This window comes from Somniosus microcephalus, chromosome 9, assembly GCF_052327205.1.
Source record: "Somniosus microcephalus isolate GS21.2 chromosome 9, FLI_Smic_1.0, whole genome shotgun sequence".
NCBI lineage: Eukaryota > Metazoa > Chordata > Chondrichthyes > Squaliformes > Somniosidae > Somniosus > Somniosus microcephalus.
Genome location: NC_140995.1, coordinates 199,157,030 through 199,174,679, shown reverse-complemented (window position 1 = coordinate 199,174,679; position 17,650 = coordinate 199,157,030). Strand labels below are relative to the sequence as shown.

The following is a 17,650-nucleotide window of genomic DNA, read 5'->3' as shown; positions in this document are numbered from 1 at the left end:
GAGAGCTTTCTGCTTTGGCTCAACACTCGGACAGGTACTAGTGGCTTCAGGCCACAGCTTTCCACTTGTCTTTGCCTTCATTGACATATCATTGTTTGCTAACATATAATGGGGGCTGCAATGGGTGCAAACGCTGGCCTTCTCCATTGCATCCAAAGGGCTCACAGACGCCGTGAGAGAGTGGCAGTCCTGGCTAGACGGAGAGGGGGCAACAGGCGTCGGGAACGGAGGCCTTACCCACCCAGGGTATACCGCCAGCAGTTCTCCTATCTCAACATGTCTGACGAGCAGTGTGTTCGGAGGCTGCGATTCCGAAGGGAGGTGGTCACAGAGATCTGCCACCTGCTTGGCGGTGATCTGCAGCCACTTCTGAGGAGCAGGACGTCTCTGTCGGTGGCAGTGAAGGTGACGGTGGCTCTCAACTTCTATGCCACCGGCTCCTTCCAATCCGCTACTGGGGACTTTTCCAACATCTCCCAGTTCGCCGTGCATTGCTGCATCCGCCAGGTGACCAATGCCCTTTTCAAAAGGAGACGTCAGTTCATCTCCTTCTCCATGGCCCTTGCCAAGCAGCAACAGCGTGCAATGGGCTTTGCAGCATTCGCGGGCTTCCCCATGGTGCAGGGCGCCATTGACTGCACGCATGTGGCTTTGCGGGCACCTCTGGAGAATTCCAAGGATTACCGCAACCGGAAGGGCTACCATTCGCTCAACGTTCAGCTGGTGTGTGACCACAGGCAGCTCATCCTAGCTGTCAATGCCCGCTTTCCAGGCAGCAGCCACGATGCCTTCATCCTGCGCCAGACTTCTGTGGCAGACATGTTCCAGGCCCAGCCTCACCCACGAGGATGGCTTATCGGGGACAAAGGCTATCCTTTGTGTACCTGGCTGATGACCCCGCTCCGTGCGCCCAGCACCCCTGCTGAAGAGGGATACACCGACAGCCATCAAGCGACCAGGAACATCATTGAGCAAACAATCGGCGTCCTGAAGCAACGGTTCCGCTGTCTGGATTGTTCCGGTGGAGCCCTACAATATTCGCCGGAGCGAGTCTCCCATTTCGTGGTCGTGTGCTGCATGCTGCACAAACTGGCTATCCGCAGCACTCAGCCACTGCCACCAGAGATTGGAGGACCACCTGAGGAGGAGGAGGAGGAGGACCAGCACAGGAGGGAGGCAGAAAGTGCAAGGGCCGCCCGTCGCCGGCTTATTGAACGTCGGTTCTAGGCCCCCTCACAGGGAATGGCTTGTGCCAATGTCAGCAGATGAATGTAGCCGCTCCACAAGCCCTCAGCCGAGCAGAGCAACCAGGACTTGCCAAAAAAACCATGCACAGTGCGATTTAAGAACATTCATTTATTGCAAACCTCTGCCCTTCCCACATTACAACCTCATGTGGAGAAGCCCCCTCCAAAAACACAAAACTAACAGTCTTGGCCTTACAAAAGCAAAGAAAGACACCAGTCTCGGCCTTACAAAAACACAACTACACCAGTCTCGGCCTTTCAACAACCACAAAGCATTTGTGCAGACCTTCTACTTTTTTGCCCTGCGAGGGTGATGCCTTTCGCATCCTTGCCTGGCCCCTGCCCGCCCTGCAGCTCCTCCTCAATGGGAGCCCAGTGGCTGCAGCAAGGCTGGGGGAAGGCTGCTGAGGGTCAGATGGCGAGACGGCAGATGCCCTTGGGGGTCGGCCTGCACCAGCTCTGGCCCTGGAGGGGCCGGCTGCTGACTGCTCCAACTCTGCTTGGGCGGCAGCAGTCTGTCCAGCGGCTCGTGGCAGCTGCAATGGCGGAGTGGCAGTGCCGGCTGCAGGAATGGTGCCAACCTGACAGATCGCAGGTGCTCCCTGGTCGCCTGATACATTGGCACTCGCACAGGCCAGCACTGCAGCATGCGCAGCAAACAGCTGAAGAACAGACTGCTGGGCTGCTGCTGTGCGGCGAGTGCCCTGGCGATGCCTGGCTGATCCAGCGAGGGTGGCAGCAGTTAGTGCCCGTGTGGCCCTGGTCTGTGTCCGCATGACAACAGCCAGTGAATGGACGGCACGAATGAGCACTTGGCTCGAAGCCGCCTGTGCTGCCGTGAAGTACTGTAGACTCCTGGCCTGTGCTGCTCCAAATTGCTGCACACTCCTTGACAAAGACTCAATGGAGTCAGGCATCCTTGCCACTGCAGCCATGAGCTCAGTGTGCCTGCGCTCAGCCTGGACGGCCATTTCCTCCAGGAGCCGCACCTCCTCTGCGCTCACCGTCGCAGGACTGGAGGCCGCACTCACCTTCTGGGGAGAAGTCCGCCGAGCTTCCCCACCCCTCCCGCGTTGCTGCAGCCCGCTGGGCCCCGGAGCTTCACTCTCCTCCGACCCTTCCCCCCGGCTCCCCTCCAGGGAAGACGTGTCCCCTTCATCGCCATGGGCTGGCGCGGCTGAGGGTGGCACTGATGGGCCGGCTTCCTCTTCCTCCTCCTCGAATTCGGAATCGCTGACAGTGGCAGCTTGAGGGCCCGCCTCCTCACCTGGCGATTCACCATCTGAAAGCAGGAAGGCACAAGAGTAGCTTTAGAGTGAGGACAGGGCGGCAGCGAGGGAGGCATGAGTGCTGCCATTCACTGCATTGGTCGGACAGTGGCAAAGGATGCTGATCTGAGGCGCAAGTGGAAAGAGAGAGGTCAAAAAGGAGATGCCCTTACCATTGGTGCCCAGAACAGGGTCGGCATCTCCACTGGCGATGGGGCCAATCAGCCGGCCTGCCATAATGCGCTCCACACGCTGGTCGAGGTCGGCGAGCTCTTTGACGTCAGGACGGCCTCCCCCGGTCTCACTTAGTTTCCGCCGGTTGTGCGCCACCTTGGCCTGCAAGAGAAAGGACGGCCTCTAAGTACAGTGTGAAGCCCTGATCTTGTCTGCAATGCCTCCCATGGTTGAATAGCTTGTACAGTGTGTAAAGTGCTGAATGTGCAAGTGATTTTCATGACAGTCCCATAGCTGCTGGATGAGGGCTGGCCATTAGGGCTTTCAGGTCCCTTTGCCCATAAAGTGAGGTGCACATGCAGGGATGAGGAGGACACTGGAAAGGGTACTCACCCTGACAACCCGAGTGAGGTCGTTGAACTTTTTCCGGCATTGCACAGGAGTCCTGCCAACCACGCTGTTGGAAGACACCCTGTTTGAGACCTCCCTCCAGGCTTTCCGGTAGGCGCTGGGCAGCGGCCTCCTGCCACCTTCTGGGAACAGAACATGGCGCCTGCGCTCCACTCCGCCAACCAGCACCCTCAGGTCACCGTCGCTGAAGCGCTGCACTCTCTCCCTGGCCTTCTCCATAGCTCTGGGCGTTGTGCAGATGAAGCTGAAGTGGTCAGGCCTAGGTTGAGGGCTGCAGTGTGCAGGGCGTGGCAGGCAAACAAATCCACCCTCCCCCTTTAAGAGCTGACCGGCGCCAGAGTGTCTGCCGTCAATTAACAACTCGCCGCACCTGCGCTGCGCCCGGCCTCGGGGGTATCGCTCAGCACCGCCAGCTTAGCGCCTAAAGATAGTCGTGCATCGCCTGTTTTAGCGCAGCAGCAACCTCTTGGGGCGATGCGACTGAATATCGGCGAAGGTGGCGCGACTTTGCGCCGGGCGCAAACTTTAGCGGCCGCCCGACTTCAGCGCCCCAAACGTGGCTATACTGAATTTCTAGGCCAATGTTTTTAATAGCCGTGGATGCGCATTCGAAATGGCCTGAGGTCATCAAAATGTCCTCCACCACCACGGAGAAAACTATTGCAGTCCTACAGACCATTTTTGCCAGGAATGGCTTGCCAGAACAGATTTGCTCCGACAACGGACCACAGTTTGTGTCCGAAGAGTTCCGGAGGTTCTTGAAAAAGAACGGGGTAAGGCATTACACATCCGCCCCGTATCATCCAGCCACAAATGGATTGGCTGAGAGGTTCGTACAAACCTTTAAGAAGGCAATAAAGGCTATGTACAACGACAACATTCCGCTGCAGCACAAGGTGGACAATTTCCTGTTAGCCTACCGGAATGCAACACATGCAGTCACCAACCAGGCCCCAGCCACGATGTTCTTTAACCGAAGGTTAAGATCTTGCCTGGATTTGCTCAGACCAAATGTACGAAGAGATGCTGAGAGTAAGCAATTCCAGCACATCCATGAGAAGCCAACAAGGAGTTTCAATGTAGGGCAACCAGTCTTGGCCCGCGACTACCGAACAGAAAAATGGCAGCCAGGAACGATATGCACACGGCAGTGCCCACTAATGTACACAGTGGACATTGGGGAGAGCATCGTGAGATGCCATGCTGACCAGATCCTAGAGTCACAGGAACAAGTCAACCCCATGCCTCGCCCATACGTACCTGGTGATGAACCCGACGTACAGGTCGCATCTACCCCAGAAACAGTAGCATCGGAAGCTGATGAACCAACCGACGACAGGGGGCCAGAATCGCCTCCGCATCAAGAGCAAGACACTTGGGAAAGGCGCTATCCAGAAAGGATCAGGAAGCCTCCCCAAAGACTGAATATATAAATAGACTATTTTCAGCTAATGTTGCATGTTAAAAGTGTTAATTGTAATTAGTTTGATATTTAATTGTTAAATGAGTGTTATGGTACTGTTAATCTAAAAGGGGAGGAATTGTAATGTATATACCTTTAAGGGGGGGGAACTATGTTTTACAGCTCATGTATACTGCAGTACCGGCAGTGGCCACACCTGTATATAGCACTGAGTAATAATCTGTACAGATCAGTTGCAGTGTGAGCCACGTTGAGTAAACACCTGTTGTACCATTCTCCGCAGTCTGTGTCTTATTATACACGGACGCAACAATAGTGGATGCATTAGTTGTGATCTTCCAAAATTCCCTAGACTCTAGAACGGTCCCAGCGGATTGGAAGGTAGCAAATATATCCCGCTGCTCAAGAAAGGAGGGAGAGAGATGGAGAACTACAGGCCAGTTAGCCTGACATCAGTCGTCGGGAGCATGCTGGAATCCATTATTAAGGAAGTGGTAACAGGGCACTTAGAAAATCATAATATGGATAGGCAGAGTCAACATAGTTTTATGAAAGGGAAATTGTGTTTAACAAATTTATTAGAGTATTTTGAGGATGTATCCTAGGCCCAACCATCTTCAGCTGCTTCATCAGTGACCTTCCTCCATCATAAGGTCAGAAGTGGGGTGTTCACTGATGATTGCAGTGTTCAGTTCCATTTGCAACTCCTCAGATAATGAAGCAGTCCATGCCCGCATGCAGCAAGACCTGAACGATATTCAGGTTTGCGCTGATAAGTGGCAGGTAACATTCACGCCACACAAGTGCCAGGCAATGACTATCTCCAATAAGAGAGAGTCGAAGCACCGCCCCTTGAAATTCAACGGCATTACCATCGCCGAGTCCCCCACCATCAACATCCTGGGGGTCTCCACTGACCAGAAACATAACTGGACCAGACACATGAATACTGTGGCTACAAGAGCAGATCAGAGGCTGGGTATTCTACAGCTAGTGTCTCATCTTCAGACTCCCCAAAAAGCTTTCCACCATCTACAAGCCAAAAGTCAGGAGTGTAATGGAATATTTTCCACTTGCCTGGATGAGTGCAGCTCCAACAACACTCAAGAAGCTCGACACCATCCAGGACAAAGCAGCCCACTTGATCAGCACCCCATCCACCACCCTAAGTATTCACTCCCTCCACCACCGGCGCACCGTGGCTACAGTGTGTATCATCTACAAGATGCACTGCAGCAACTCGGCAAGGCTTCTTCGACAGCAACTCCCAAACCCACGACCGCTACCAAAGGACAAGGGCAGCAGGCACATGGGAACACCATCACCTCCAAGTTCCCCTCCAAGTCGCACACCATCCTGACTTGGAAATATATCGCCGATCCTTCATCGTCTCTGGGTCAAAATCCTGGAACTTCCTGTCCAACGGCAGTGTGGGAGTACCTTCAATACACGGACTGCAGCGGTTCAAGAAGGCAGCTCACCACCACCTTCTCAAGGGCAAGTAGGGATGGGCAATAAATGCTGGCCTTGCCAGCGGTGCCAATATCCCATGAATAAATAAAAAAACTAGCAGGGTAGATAAAGGGGAACCAGTGGATGTAGTATATTTGGATTTCCAAAAGGCATTTGTTAAGGCGCCACATAAAAGGTTGCTATGCAAGATAAGGGCTCATGGTGTTGGGGGTAATATATTAGCATGGCTAGAGGATTGGTTAATGGACAGAAAACAGAGAGTAGGGATAAACGGGACATTTTCCGGTTGGCAGGCTAGTGGGGTGCCGCAAGGATCAGTGCTTGGGCCTCAGCAATTTACAATTTATATTAATGACTTAGATGAAGGGACCGAGTGCAATGTATCTAAGTTTGCTGACAATACAAAGCTAGGTGTGAAAGTAAGCTGCGAGAAGGACACAAAGAGCCTGCAAAGGGATATAGACAGGTGAGTGGGCAATAAGGTGGCAGATAGAGTATAATGTGGGGAAATGTGAGGTTATTCACTTTGGTAGGAAGAATAGAAAAAACAGCATATTTTTTAAATGGTGAGAAACTATTAACTGTTGGTGTTCATAGAAACATAGAAACATAGAAGATAGGAGCAGGAGTCGGCCATTCGGCCCCTCGAGCCTGTTCCGCCATTCAATGAGATCATGGCTGATCATCCAAATTCAGTACCCTGTCCCTGCTTTCTCCCTTGATCCCTTTAGCCTTAAGAAATATATCTAACTCCTTCTTGAATATATTTAATGAACTGGCCTCAACTGCCTTCTGTGGTAGAGAATTCCACAGGTTCACCACTCTCTGGGTGAAGAAATTCTTCCTCATCTCAGACCTAAATGGCTTACCCCTTATCGTTAGACTGTGACCCCTGGTTCTGGACTCCCCCGCCATCGGGAACATCCTTCCTGCATCTAGTCTGTCTAGTCCTGTTAGAATTTTATAAGTTTCAATGAGATCCCCTCTCATTCTTCTAAACTCCAGCGAATATAAGCCTAATCGACCCAATCTCTCCTCATACATCATTCCTGCCATCCCAGGTATCAGTCTGGTGAATCTTCACTGCACTTTCTCCATGGCAGGAACATCCTTCCTCAGATAAGGCGACCAAAACTGCACACAATACTCAAGGTGTGGTCTCACCAAGGACCTGTACAACTGCAGCAAGACATCCTTGCTCCTGTACTCGAATCCTCTCGCTATGAAGGCCAACATACCATTTGCCTTCTTAACCGCCTGCTGCGCCTGCATGCTTACCTTCAGCGACTGGTGCACAAGGACACCCAGGTCTCGTTGCGCTTCCACTTTTCCCAATCTATTGCCATTTAGATAATAATCTGTCTTCCTGTTTTTGCCACCAAAGTGGATAACCTCGCATTTATCCACATTACACTGCATCTGCCATGCATCTGCCCAATCACCCAACCTGTCCAAATCATACTGGAGTTTCTCTGTATCCACCTCACAGCACACACACCAACCCAGCTTTGTGTCGTCTACAAACTTGGAGATATTACATGTAGTTCCCTCATCTATATCATTTATATATATTGTGATCTAGGTGTTCAGAGAGATTTAGGTGTCCTCATACAGGAAACACAGGGGGAGAAATTTGTGTGGTTACACGTTGGTGCTAAAATGCCGTTGTCCGCTGTAATGACAGCTGATGCTGGTTCCAGCGCCGCATACCATATCGGTGGTGCTGGTTGCACTGCCGGTAACCTTGATCACCAGGGAGCTCACATCATGATGTCAGTGAGTGTGCAACGCTCACTGGACGCCTGATCTCCAACATTGGATTTAGCCACTTACCTTAATGGCAGCGCAGAATAACGACAGGGAGAGCTGTTATCTACCAGCAGGAAGCAGGCTGCAGCAGTGATATTTAAAGGCACCATCTCCAGTCAGCTGTATCTGACAGGGTTTTGCAGTTTCAGCGCCTGTTTGCTACTTTCTGCAACTGAAACAGCTCTCTTTAGTTATTTCAAGTTTTTTTGGTGGCGGTGAGTTTTAATTCAAGTGCAGAAGTCATTCATTATTTGTTAAAGGCTTCTGCTCACAACAATTCCTCACAGTCATGGGGGCTGCGGGATTACCTCAGGAGGATGAAGACAAAAGAGGAGGAGGACGAGGAGGAAGAGGACAAGGAGGAGGAGGAATAGGAGGGAGGGCGGAGGCAGCGAGACAATCGGCCTTCTGGACAGGCTGTCTGTCACTGGCTCATCAGACTCCGATACACATGAATGAAACCCCAGATCCCTGTAGCTCACCACATCCCCATCATACCATCCCTGTCTCATGGCGTATCATAGTGTCCTCCTGGGCACAAAGGTGAAATGAGAGAGACCACAAAATATTCCAAAGACCATTAATATATGTATCTATATAAACATGTCACACATATGACATGAATTCTAATAATGAATGACCCCTTTGTCTGCCATAGTTGAATAGCTGTCATTGTGTGCAAGGTGTCAGATGTGGGTGTGAGTGTTGTGAGGTAGAGATTGTTGGTGGGCGAGTGCTGGGATTGTGGTACATTGAGCAGTGTGTGAAGATTGTGGTATGTAGCATTTGTTGAAACCTTCACTCACCCTGACCACCTGTGTGAGCTCATTAAACTTCCTCCTGCACTGGGTGTGGGACCTGGGGACTACAGTGCTGCCCGTGACCTGGTGAGCCACCTCCCTCCATAGTCCGGCAAACTTGTGGTGAGGGCCTCCTGCCAGTTGGTGCAGGACTGCCCACCTTATCTCCAGCGCTAAAACCAATGCCTCCAAAGCTTCCTTGGAAATGCCCCGGGCTCTCCCTGGGCGGGGGGGGGGGGGGGGGGTGGAGTGGGGTGGGGGGGGGCGGCGATCTGCCATCAGCATTTGTAAATAGTGCTCCTTCTTTTTTGTCCTTCTTCTTATGGTTGCTGAGGCAGCTGTACACCCAACAATGCTGAGATTGAGGTGCTGCAGCATCAATGGATCTCTCCTTTAAGTAGTGAGTTTTGGATGAACTTAAGTTTATGCAGGGTGGAAGATGGAAGGCCGGCCAGGAGAGCGTTGGAATAGTCAAGTCTAGAGGTAAAAAAGGCGTGGATGAGGGTTTCAGCAGCTGATGAGCTGAGGCAGGGGCGGAGTCGGGCGATGTTAAGGAGGAGGAAGTAGGCGTTGCTGCTGATGACGCCTCCCTCGCAAAAAATCTCATCCACCTTCCACAAACTGATGTTCTCCAATAAACCTAGGATCCCGGCACTGTGGCAATGCTGGGGATGCTGCCTGTGCTCACTATGAGCTGAATTGCAGCGTAATGTGTGCTCAGCTCCCTTTACATAATATGGCAGTGCTCGGTGGCGCACAGTGCGTGAAGCAAAGGGCAGTGGCATCTGGTGGTAGAGGTGCTTAAAGGGGACTGGAAACCAAGGAATGTACGCCCAGCTGGCATTAAAAAGGGATAGCGCAAATCCCGTCATTTCTGCTGTAGAGCAACAAAAAAATAAGCTGCATCAAGCTTAAAAGACCCTTCACTTAAAGCTCTTGGCTCGCTGTACGTTTACCACAACTTAGTCCACAGGCTGACGAAAGCAAATCTGCAGTTGTTGGGAAGTCGGGTGGGGTGCGGGGGAGCTGGAAGATTGCCCACACTAATAAGCTCAGAAATCTCCATTGTGATGTTAAGTTTCTTAGAAGTATATAAATAATGTAACAGCTAATTGGAAAACCAATCCCATATTTCTCAGTAGTGGATCATTTTGACGCACATGCACACACATGCACACACACACACGTCAACAATTTTTCAGCACCCTTAGCAGTTTTTAGCTGTTTAGTCTGTTGATCTGGCCACTGCCCTGGCACCACAAAAAATGAACTAAGGGCATTAAGACTAAAAGAAAGACTTGCATTTGTATTGCACTGTTTCAGGACCTCAAGACGTCACAACGCGCTCTACAGCCAATGAGGTACTTTCTTGAAGTGTAGTCACTGTTGTAATGTAGGGAAATGCCAACTTGCGCACGGCAAGGTCCCACAAACAGCAATGAGATAATCATAGAACCATAGAATAGTACAGCACAGAAGGAGGCCATTCGGCCCGTCGAGTCTCCGCCTGCTCTTTTGAAGAGCAGTCTAGTTAGTCCCACTCCCCTGCCCTTGCCCCATATTCCCGAAATGTTTTTCTCCTTCAAGTATTTATCCAATTCCCTTTTGAAGGCCACTATTGAATCTGTATCCAACACCCTATCAGGCAGCGCATTCCAAATCCTAACCACTCGTTGTGTAAAAAGTTTTTCCTCGTGTCGTCTCTGGTTCTTTTGCCAATCACCTTAAATCTGTGCCCTCTCGTTATCGACCCTTCAGTCATTGGAAACAACTTCTCTTTATTTACTCTGAACATTTCATTATCTTAAACACCTCTATCAAATCTCCTCTTAGCATTGTCTGTTCTAAGAACAACCCCAGCTTCTCCAGTCTATCCACATTACTGTAATCCCTCATCCCTGGAACCATTCCAGTAAATCTCTTCTGTACCCTCGCCAAAGCCTTCACGTCCTTCCTAAAGTGCGGTGCCCAGAATTGGACACAATACGCCAGCTGGGGCCGAACTAGTGTTTTATATAAGCTTAGCATAACTTCCTGGCTTTTGTACTCTATGCCTCTATTTAAAAAGCCCAGGATCCCATATGCTTTATTAACTGCTTTGTTAGCCTGTCCTGCCACTTTCAAAGATTCGTGCACAAACACCCCCAAGCTCTATCTGTTCTTGCACCCTCTTTAAAATTGTACCATTTAGCTTGGATTGTGTCTCCTCATTCTTCCTACCAAAATGTATCACCTCATACATTTCTGCATTAAATTTCATCTGCCATGTGGCTGCCCATTCCACCAGCCTGTTCTTTTGAAGTCTGTTACTATCCTCATCACTGTTTACTACACTTCCAGGTTTCATGCCATCTGCAAATTTCGAAATTGTGCCCTGTTCCCCTCAAGTCCAAGTCATGAGCAGATAATTGTTTTTTTAATGATGTTGGTTGAGGGATAAATGTTGGCCAGGACACCAGGGAGAACTCCTCTGCTCTTCTTTGAATAGTGCCCTGGGATCTTCCACATCCAACTAGGAGGGCAGACGGAACCCCGGGAAATAAGACAGCAGAACCAGGTATCAAGGCCGTGTGTTGGAAATGAGCGCCTCACCTACCTACAGGTAGGTCACAAAATAGGAAACCTTGTGAGCTGGTGATAACCCCGGTGGAACCTTGAAGACGACTCGTAGTGAGTCAGAATAAACAGGGTGGATTTCCACACAACCCAGGAGTAAAGGTGGAAGCGGAACCCCAGATCACGCTGGAATTTGCCTCATGCAATATACAGCTGGGAGCAATTACCCGCGGATAGCTTCCACCCATTCATTATGATTTAATGAACATATTATTGCTAATTAAAAAGGATATAAACTCCCCCAATTGCGTGGTGGGTGAAGGCATCGCCCAGTGTGTTACTGAAGCGTAAGAACCAGGAAGTTTCCAGCTTTAATTGGATCGCTCTTTCAAAGGGCTGGCAGAGGCATGATGGGCCGAAAGGTCTCCTTCTGTGCTGTTCGATTCTATGGTTGATTCCTACTCTGGGCTAAAGTTAGCTGATTTTAGCCAATAGAATTCCTGTGGTCGGGGCGGGATGGGCAGGAGAACCAGTTAGGGTCCTACATGCATGTGGACTTTGGGCTCGGCCATGATGGCCCGTCCCCCATTGTAGAACAGCCTGCGTACCTGCACTACCCAAGCTCAAGACATGAAGAATCTATCTGGACAAGCTACCAAAGGGCGACTGATGCAGAAGGAGCAGTAGAATCCTAGAACCATATAGCACAGAAAGAGGCCACAGTGGAAAGGAGATGGAGGCGTATGATAAACATCAGGTTCAAAATACAGTAGAAAATTAAGCAAAATACAGAAAGTGCAAAGGAGGACTGAAAAGGGAAATAAGAGGGGCAAAGAGAGTGCACGAGAAAAAATTAGCAGGTAACATAAAAGGGAACATCTAAAGTCTTTTGTGAACACAAAGAGTAAAAGGACAGTCAAAGGAAGGGTGAGGCTGATTTGGGAACAAAAATGAGATCTTCTAGTGGAGGCAGAGGGCATGACCATACCCATGCACAAGCCAGCATCTTCAGGAAAAGAGACCTGAATCTATACAGCAACTAATTGTGTCTCTCTCAGAGAGTCTTTTACAATGAATTACAATGAAGTTCAATGATTTACAATGGGCAGAATATTGTGGGGGTGGGCATCATAAAATTAAGGAGTTAACCAGAGACCTCCAACACAAAATTACCTCAGAATCTCCCAACCCCCCCATAGTCACACAAACAAATATTGTTTTAAAAAGCAAGATAGAAACGCCACTTGAATTAAGTGAGCATTTATATTTTAATTTACACTTTGACATGTTGCACATAAATAACATTGTAAACCAGAATGTAAACATAAGATGAAATTTTTCCTAATAGAAATAAGCAAAAGCCCAAAGGCTCCAAAATACCTGGTCGCTTTGGTCAAAGAGGAAATTTAAATTAATATAAAATACAAACAAAATTTAAAAAAAAATCAATCCCACTGTCAGCAAAGTTTCCAGACAGGATTCTGCTACATTCACTGGAACTGAGTCCGCAGCAGAGTCCAGTTGCCACGAGGTGCCATGCAGCTGTTGCAGAGCTCTCGGTTAAAAAAAAACCCAAAACCAAACACAACACAGAAGCATTACAGTTAAAAAGGAATAAAGTGTATCCAGTGATAGAGTAGTGATGCTTCGGTTTGTATGAAACCAGTCAACGACAAAAAAAAAATTAGGTTAAGTCCGGTTCCTTAAACCTCGCCCAAACTGCACTGGTTACAGCTGCGGGGATTCTCTGGCCAGAACCTCCTGTCCATAATTTAGAGTTTTTTTTGGATTTTTTTTTAAAATACACAAATATTGCTGCTACATTACCAGTAAGCAAGAAATAACAAATCTATCCAGTTTACTTTTTGCTCCCTGCACCACTGGACACACAATGAGGTAGCTGTTGTTCAGCTTTACAATCTCATCCACAATTCAGTAAAACCAGAAATACTGAGGAACAGGACATATTCAAAGAGAGAGAGAGAGAGAGAATAAGGAGAGAGAGACAGGCAAGGCAGAGAGAGAGAGAGAGAGAGGGGGAAAGGAGGGGGGGGAGAGAGTGAGGGGGAAGAGAGAGAGAGAGAAAGAATAGAGGGAAGGAGTGAAGTGAAAGAGAGAATGTGAGGGCAAGCAAGAGAAAAGATTACAATAAGACAAATGATTTTTAAAAATGTTAAACTTCCTGCTTTGGCAATACACCATATTGCAACAGTATTTTGCAAAACCATTTTATAATGTTCCAATTTAAGTGACAGGTCTGGTTTCTTTTTCCCTATTAGAATCTCATTAACTTTTTAAAAACAAAATGCAGTTTAAAGTATCTACAAAGAATGGCAACAGAGAAGATAAAAATAAAACATTTCCATATTCGATTACAATGATTAACTTGGTCATTGTAAACATCATTTTCAGATATTGCTTAACAAAGTAAATTGCGTAATAAATTACTGACTATTCTTGGAAAAATAATTCTGCTTAAAATGATTGTCTTTAAGCTTTTTTTTAGGCTTTTCATAGTTCTGCCAAATACTTTCTTTTTTTTTTTAAAAGATGCCCTGAGTTGAATGCAGAGGTGCCCTGCCATGGGGGGGCAGCTCTGATGGGAGGTCAGTCAGTCCACCCTGCAGCACTGCCGAAATCTATGTACACTCGAATGCTACAGGCACCTCGGCTCCCTAAGTCATAAACAGATCACATCTGTCTAGTCTCAAGGGTCAATGGGTTCAATTGTTTCTTGCTTGACTTTTATGGGCACAAGAGGTAGTGGGCTACCACGAGACATTTTCAGGACTGGAGTCTCCAAGTTCTGGTACAGATTGCACCCAGAGGAGAGGAGGCCGTTCCCCAGGTTCCTTTGAAAAGTGTTCTTTAAGCCGCCCTCTTCCACCTCCCTCCTCAGCACGCTGAAGATCTGCTGCTCGACGACTGAGTCCACCTCGTCACTGTGCCCCATGTCGTCAAGCTTGTCCGCACTGTCACTGATGTCAAACTTATTGATTTCCTCGTTGAAGCGGTGCAGGTCCTCCAGGGACCGGCCGGCACCGGGGGCGACGGGGCAGTTCCCCTTGAGGTGGGCCTTCAGGCTGCAGTGGTGAATGTAGGTCTTGTGGCACTGGAGGCATTTGTGAGGGCGCTCCCTGGTGTGCAGGCGCTTGTGAAGCTTGAGATGGACAAACTGGGTGAACTTGGCCGGGCACAGCTTGCACTGGTAAGGTTTCTCGCCCGAGTGTAACCGTAGGTGGGTCTTTAGGTTGCTTGTGCTGCTGAATCGTTTGTGGCAAACCTGTGCAGGGAGAAGAAAGGGAGGGAAAAAAAGAGAATTCTTAGGAGGCGAGTCATTTCCTCTGAACAAATAAAACACAGGTTTATTATTGAACATGATTATCTGCCTGCTTTCAGTCTACGGACTGTCACTTTACAGACCAAACTCATTGTGCAGGGATGATTGCTTTAACACACGGGGGCATGTTCCCGGTAAGCTGCGCAGCGGTCTGGAGCTCCCGCGCAGGCCGCTCGCCAGCTTTTAAATGGCAAAAACTGCGCACGCGCGATAATTTGAATGGGCAGCACCGCCCGTTAAAGGGGCTGCCCACCCCAAAAAAATTAGCGGGAACGTTGCATGGGGGGCATAAATAATTATGACGCAGTTCACTTCCTGGTTTGCTCAACAAGTTTATTGTAGTGTATGTACCTTTAAGAGGAACTATGTTTTTGAAGCCCTTGTATACTGTAGTACCAGTAGTGACCACTCGGGTACATAAGCCTGTGTAGCGTCTTGTGTTGTTAGTTCACCTCCAGACTTTGTTCAGTAAACACTTGTTAAATCAACTCCTGCATTCCGTGTCTCCATTAACACACGGATCTAACAGTGGCGACGAGTTAGAAACGAACTTACCTGCAATTCGGCAGCACCTCAAGGGGATCGATTCCTCAGACGAAGGTCGAAGCCAGAAGCAAGAAAAAAAAACTCGAAGAAACTCGAAAACGAGGGCCAGGCTTGGTCTCCAGCCTGTGGTTTCCCCAGCTAAACGGGCTGGTGGCAGGTAGTGCACTGATCCTTCCTGGGCTGCGGCGGGCTAGAGCTCGATCGGGTGGCTCTGCAACGGGGCCGGGCAGCGAGTCGGGAAGCAGAAGCAAAGAGAGAGAGAGGGTGGAGCACTCAGGGCGCAGCCGGTGCCGCAAAGCAGGTCGGTGTTCGGACCGAGCAGAGGGAGGGGAAAGTCCCAGAGGGTCCGCTCCACGACGGGAACGGTTCTCCAAGTAACGGAGAAACTATTGAAGCGATATATAAAAAAAATAGAAATACCGCAAAAAGCTGCAGGTCGCAACGGGAACCACGGAGAACAGAGTTGGCAGCAGCGGCAGCGGCGGGAAAGCGCGGGAGGCGCCATCTTAACTCGGCGGGGAAGAAAGAAAAGCTCGGGAAGCGCCATTTTAGATTTTCAAGATGCCGAAGACTTGGCAATATTACTGCTTTCGATAGTGATATAGAAGATTGGACCACATATGTGGAAAGAGTGGAGGTATATTGCAAGGCGAATGAAGTAGCGGATGATAAAAAGGCATCGGTACTTCTAAATCTGATGGGCGCAAGGACATACGGGCTGTTACGAAACTTGATCACTCCAGCCAAACCGGTGGACAAGAATTTTAAGGAGATTGTTGATACCTTACAGGAGCACTTAAACCCAACACCGCTGCTGATAGCGGAATGATTCAAATTCTTCAGGAGGAATCAGCACAAGAATGAAAGTAACGCTGATTACCTCACCGAATTACGAAAGCTGTCAAAGCACTGCCAATTCGGGGCAGGACTGGCAGATTCTCTACGAGACAAATTCGTCTGTGGTCTCCTAAGCAAAGGAACACAGAAAAGACTACTTTCTGAGAAAAATTTGACATTGGACAAGGCTTTCAGTGTGGCTGTATCATACGAAGCAGCAGCAAGAGGAGCTGCAGAGATACAGCAAAAGCCACAGGACTTCGGCACCCATGAAATGACATGGGGTTTCGAGAGATGTTATCGCTGCGGCAGATCCATCCATGACCAGAAGGACTGCTGGTTAAAGGACAAAGCATGCAGGCAATGCGGAAAGATGGGACACATTGCACGTGTATGCAGATCTGGAAAGAAATCCGCTGACAGTAAAAAGTTCAATAAGGAAAAGTACAGAAAGGTACAAATGATGACGGACAGTAGCTCCGAAGACCAGAAGAGCGATAGCGACTCCGGAAACAAGAGACTAAGCTGTCTCAAATTACATAATGTAATTGCCAAAGAAGATTACCAGACCATTTGGGTTACCCTCACGATAGCGGGGTCCCCAGTCAAAATGGAGCTAGATACAGGATCAGCTCTGACCGTCATGAGTCGACGGGATTATGAGCGGCTATTTTCGCATATACCTTTGAAAGACACATCCATTGTCTTGAAGACATATACGGGGCAGAAAGTATACCCCAGAGGGAAAATAAGGGTGCCTGTTGTATACAACGGCAAGGAAATACAGAAGTTGTATTTATACGTTCTGCAAGATGGTGGTCCACCGTTGTTGGGATGTGAATGGATCAGAAAGATACGTTTAAACTGGCACTCCATTCAGGCACTGACGGTGACCAGTAAGAAAAAAAACGATGATCACGTCATACTGGACGATTAAAATAAATCTTGGCTAACGCCAAAGAAGTGTTTCAACAGGAACTAGGAACCCTGAAAGGCGCCACCGCCTCAATAAAAGTGGAAGATGCGGCAATTCCCAAGTTTTTTAAGGCAAGGCCGGTGCCATACGCAATTCGTCCAGCCATCGAGGCAGAGCTGGAGAATTTGGAAAAAGCAGGTGTGTTATCCAAGGTAGATTGGAGCGAGTGGGCAACACCCATCGTCCCGGTCATGAAGAAAACGTTGAATAATGATAAATCTGAAGAACAGAGAAAAGTTCGCATCTGTGGGGACTTCAAGGTGACTGTAAACCCGGTTCTTCACACGGTACAGTATCCTCTTCCGAGGATAGAAGATATTTTCACCTCACTATCCGGAGAGAAACGTTTCACCAAAATTGACTTAGCACAGGCATATCTACAGATGGAGGTTGAGGAGGCCTCTAAAAAGTATCTCATGATAAACGCACACAAAGGCCTGTGCCAGTACAATCGACTGGTTTTCGGAGTGGCATCAGCTCCGGCTATCTGGCAAAGAGCTATGGAGCAAGTCCTGCAAGGGATTCTGGGGACTCAATGCTACCTAGACGACATCCTTGTAACAGGAGAAAACGACAACGAGCACCTTGCCAACTTGGAGCAGGTGCTCACGAGGCTGAGAGAACGGGGCCTATGAGCAAATCGCCCCAAATGCGAATTTTTCCAGAAACAAATATCATATTGTGGCCATGTCATTAACGAAGAAGGGTTGCATAAGTCACCTGAAAAAATTGAAGCAGTCGTAAAGGCCCCAGCGCCTGAAAATGTCTCACAATTAAGGTCGTTCCTGGG

General features: G+C 48.9%; 1 protein-coding gene across 2 annotated transcripts in view; it reads right to left on the bottom strand.

Moving 5' to 3' along the window:
* Nucleotides 1–12,416: 12,416 nt before the first annotated feature.
* Nucleotides 12,417–17,650, bottom strand: part of prdm1a (PR domain containing 1a, with ZNF domain) — a 37,885-nt gene continuing 32,651 nt past the window's right edge. For both annotated transcript variants that reach the window (XM_085997731.1, XM_085997733.1), the window contains exon 7: nucleotides 12,417–14,444. In XM_085997731.1, the coding sequence (XP_085853857.1) occupies nucleotides 13,869–14,444 (576 nt within the window). In that variant the 3' untranslated portion in view covers nucleotides 12,417–13,868. The remainder of the gene's footprint in view (nucleotides 14,445–17,650) is intronic.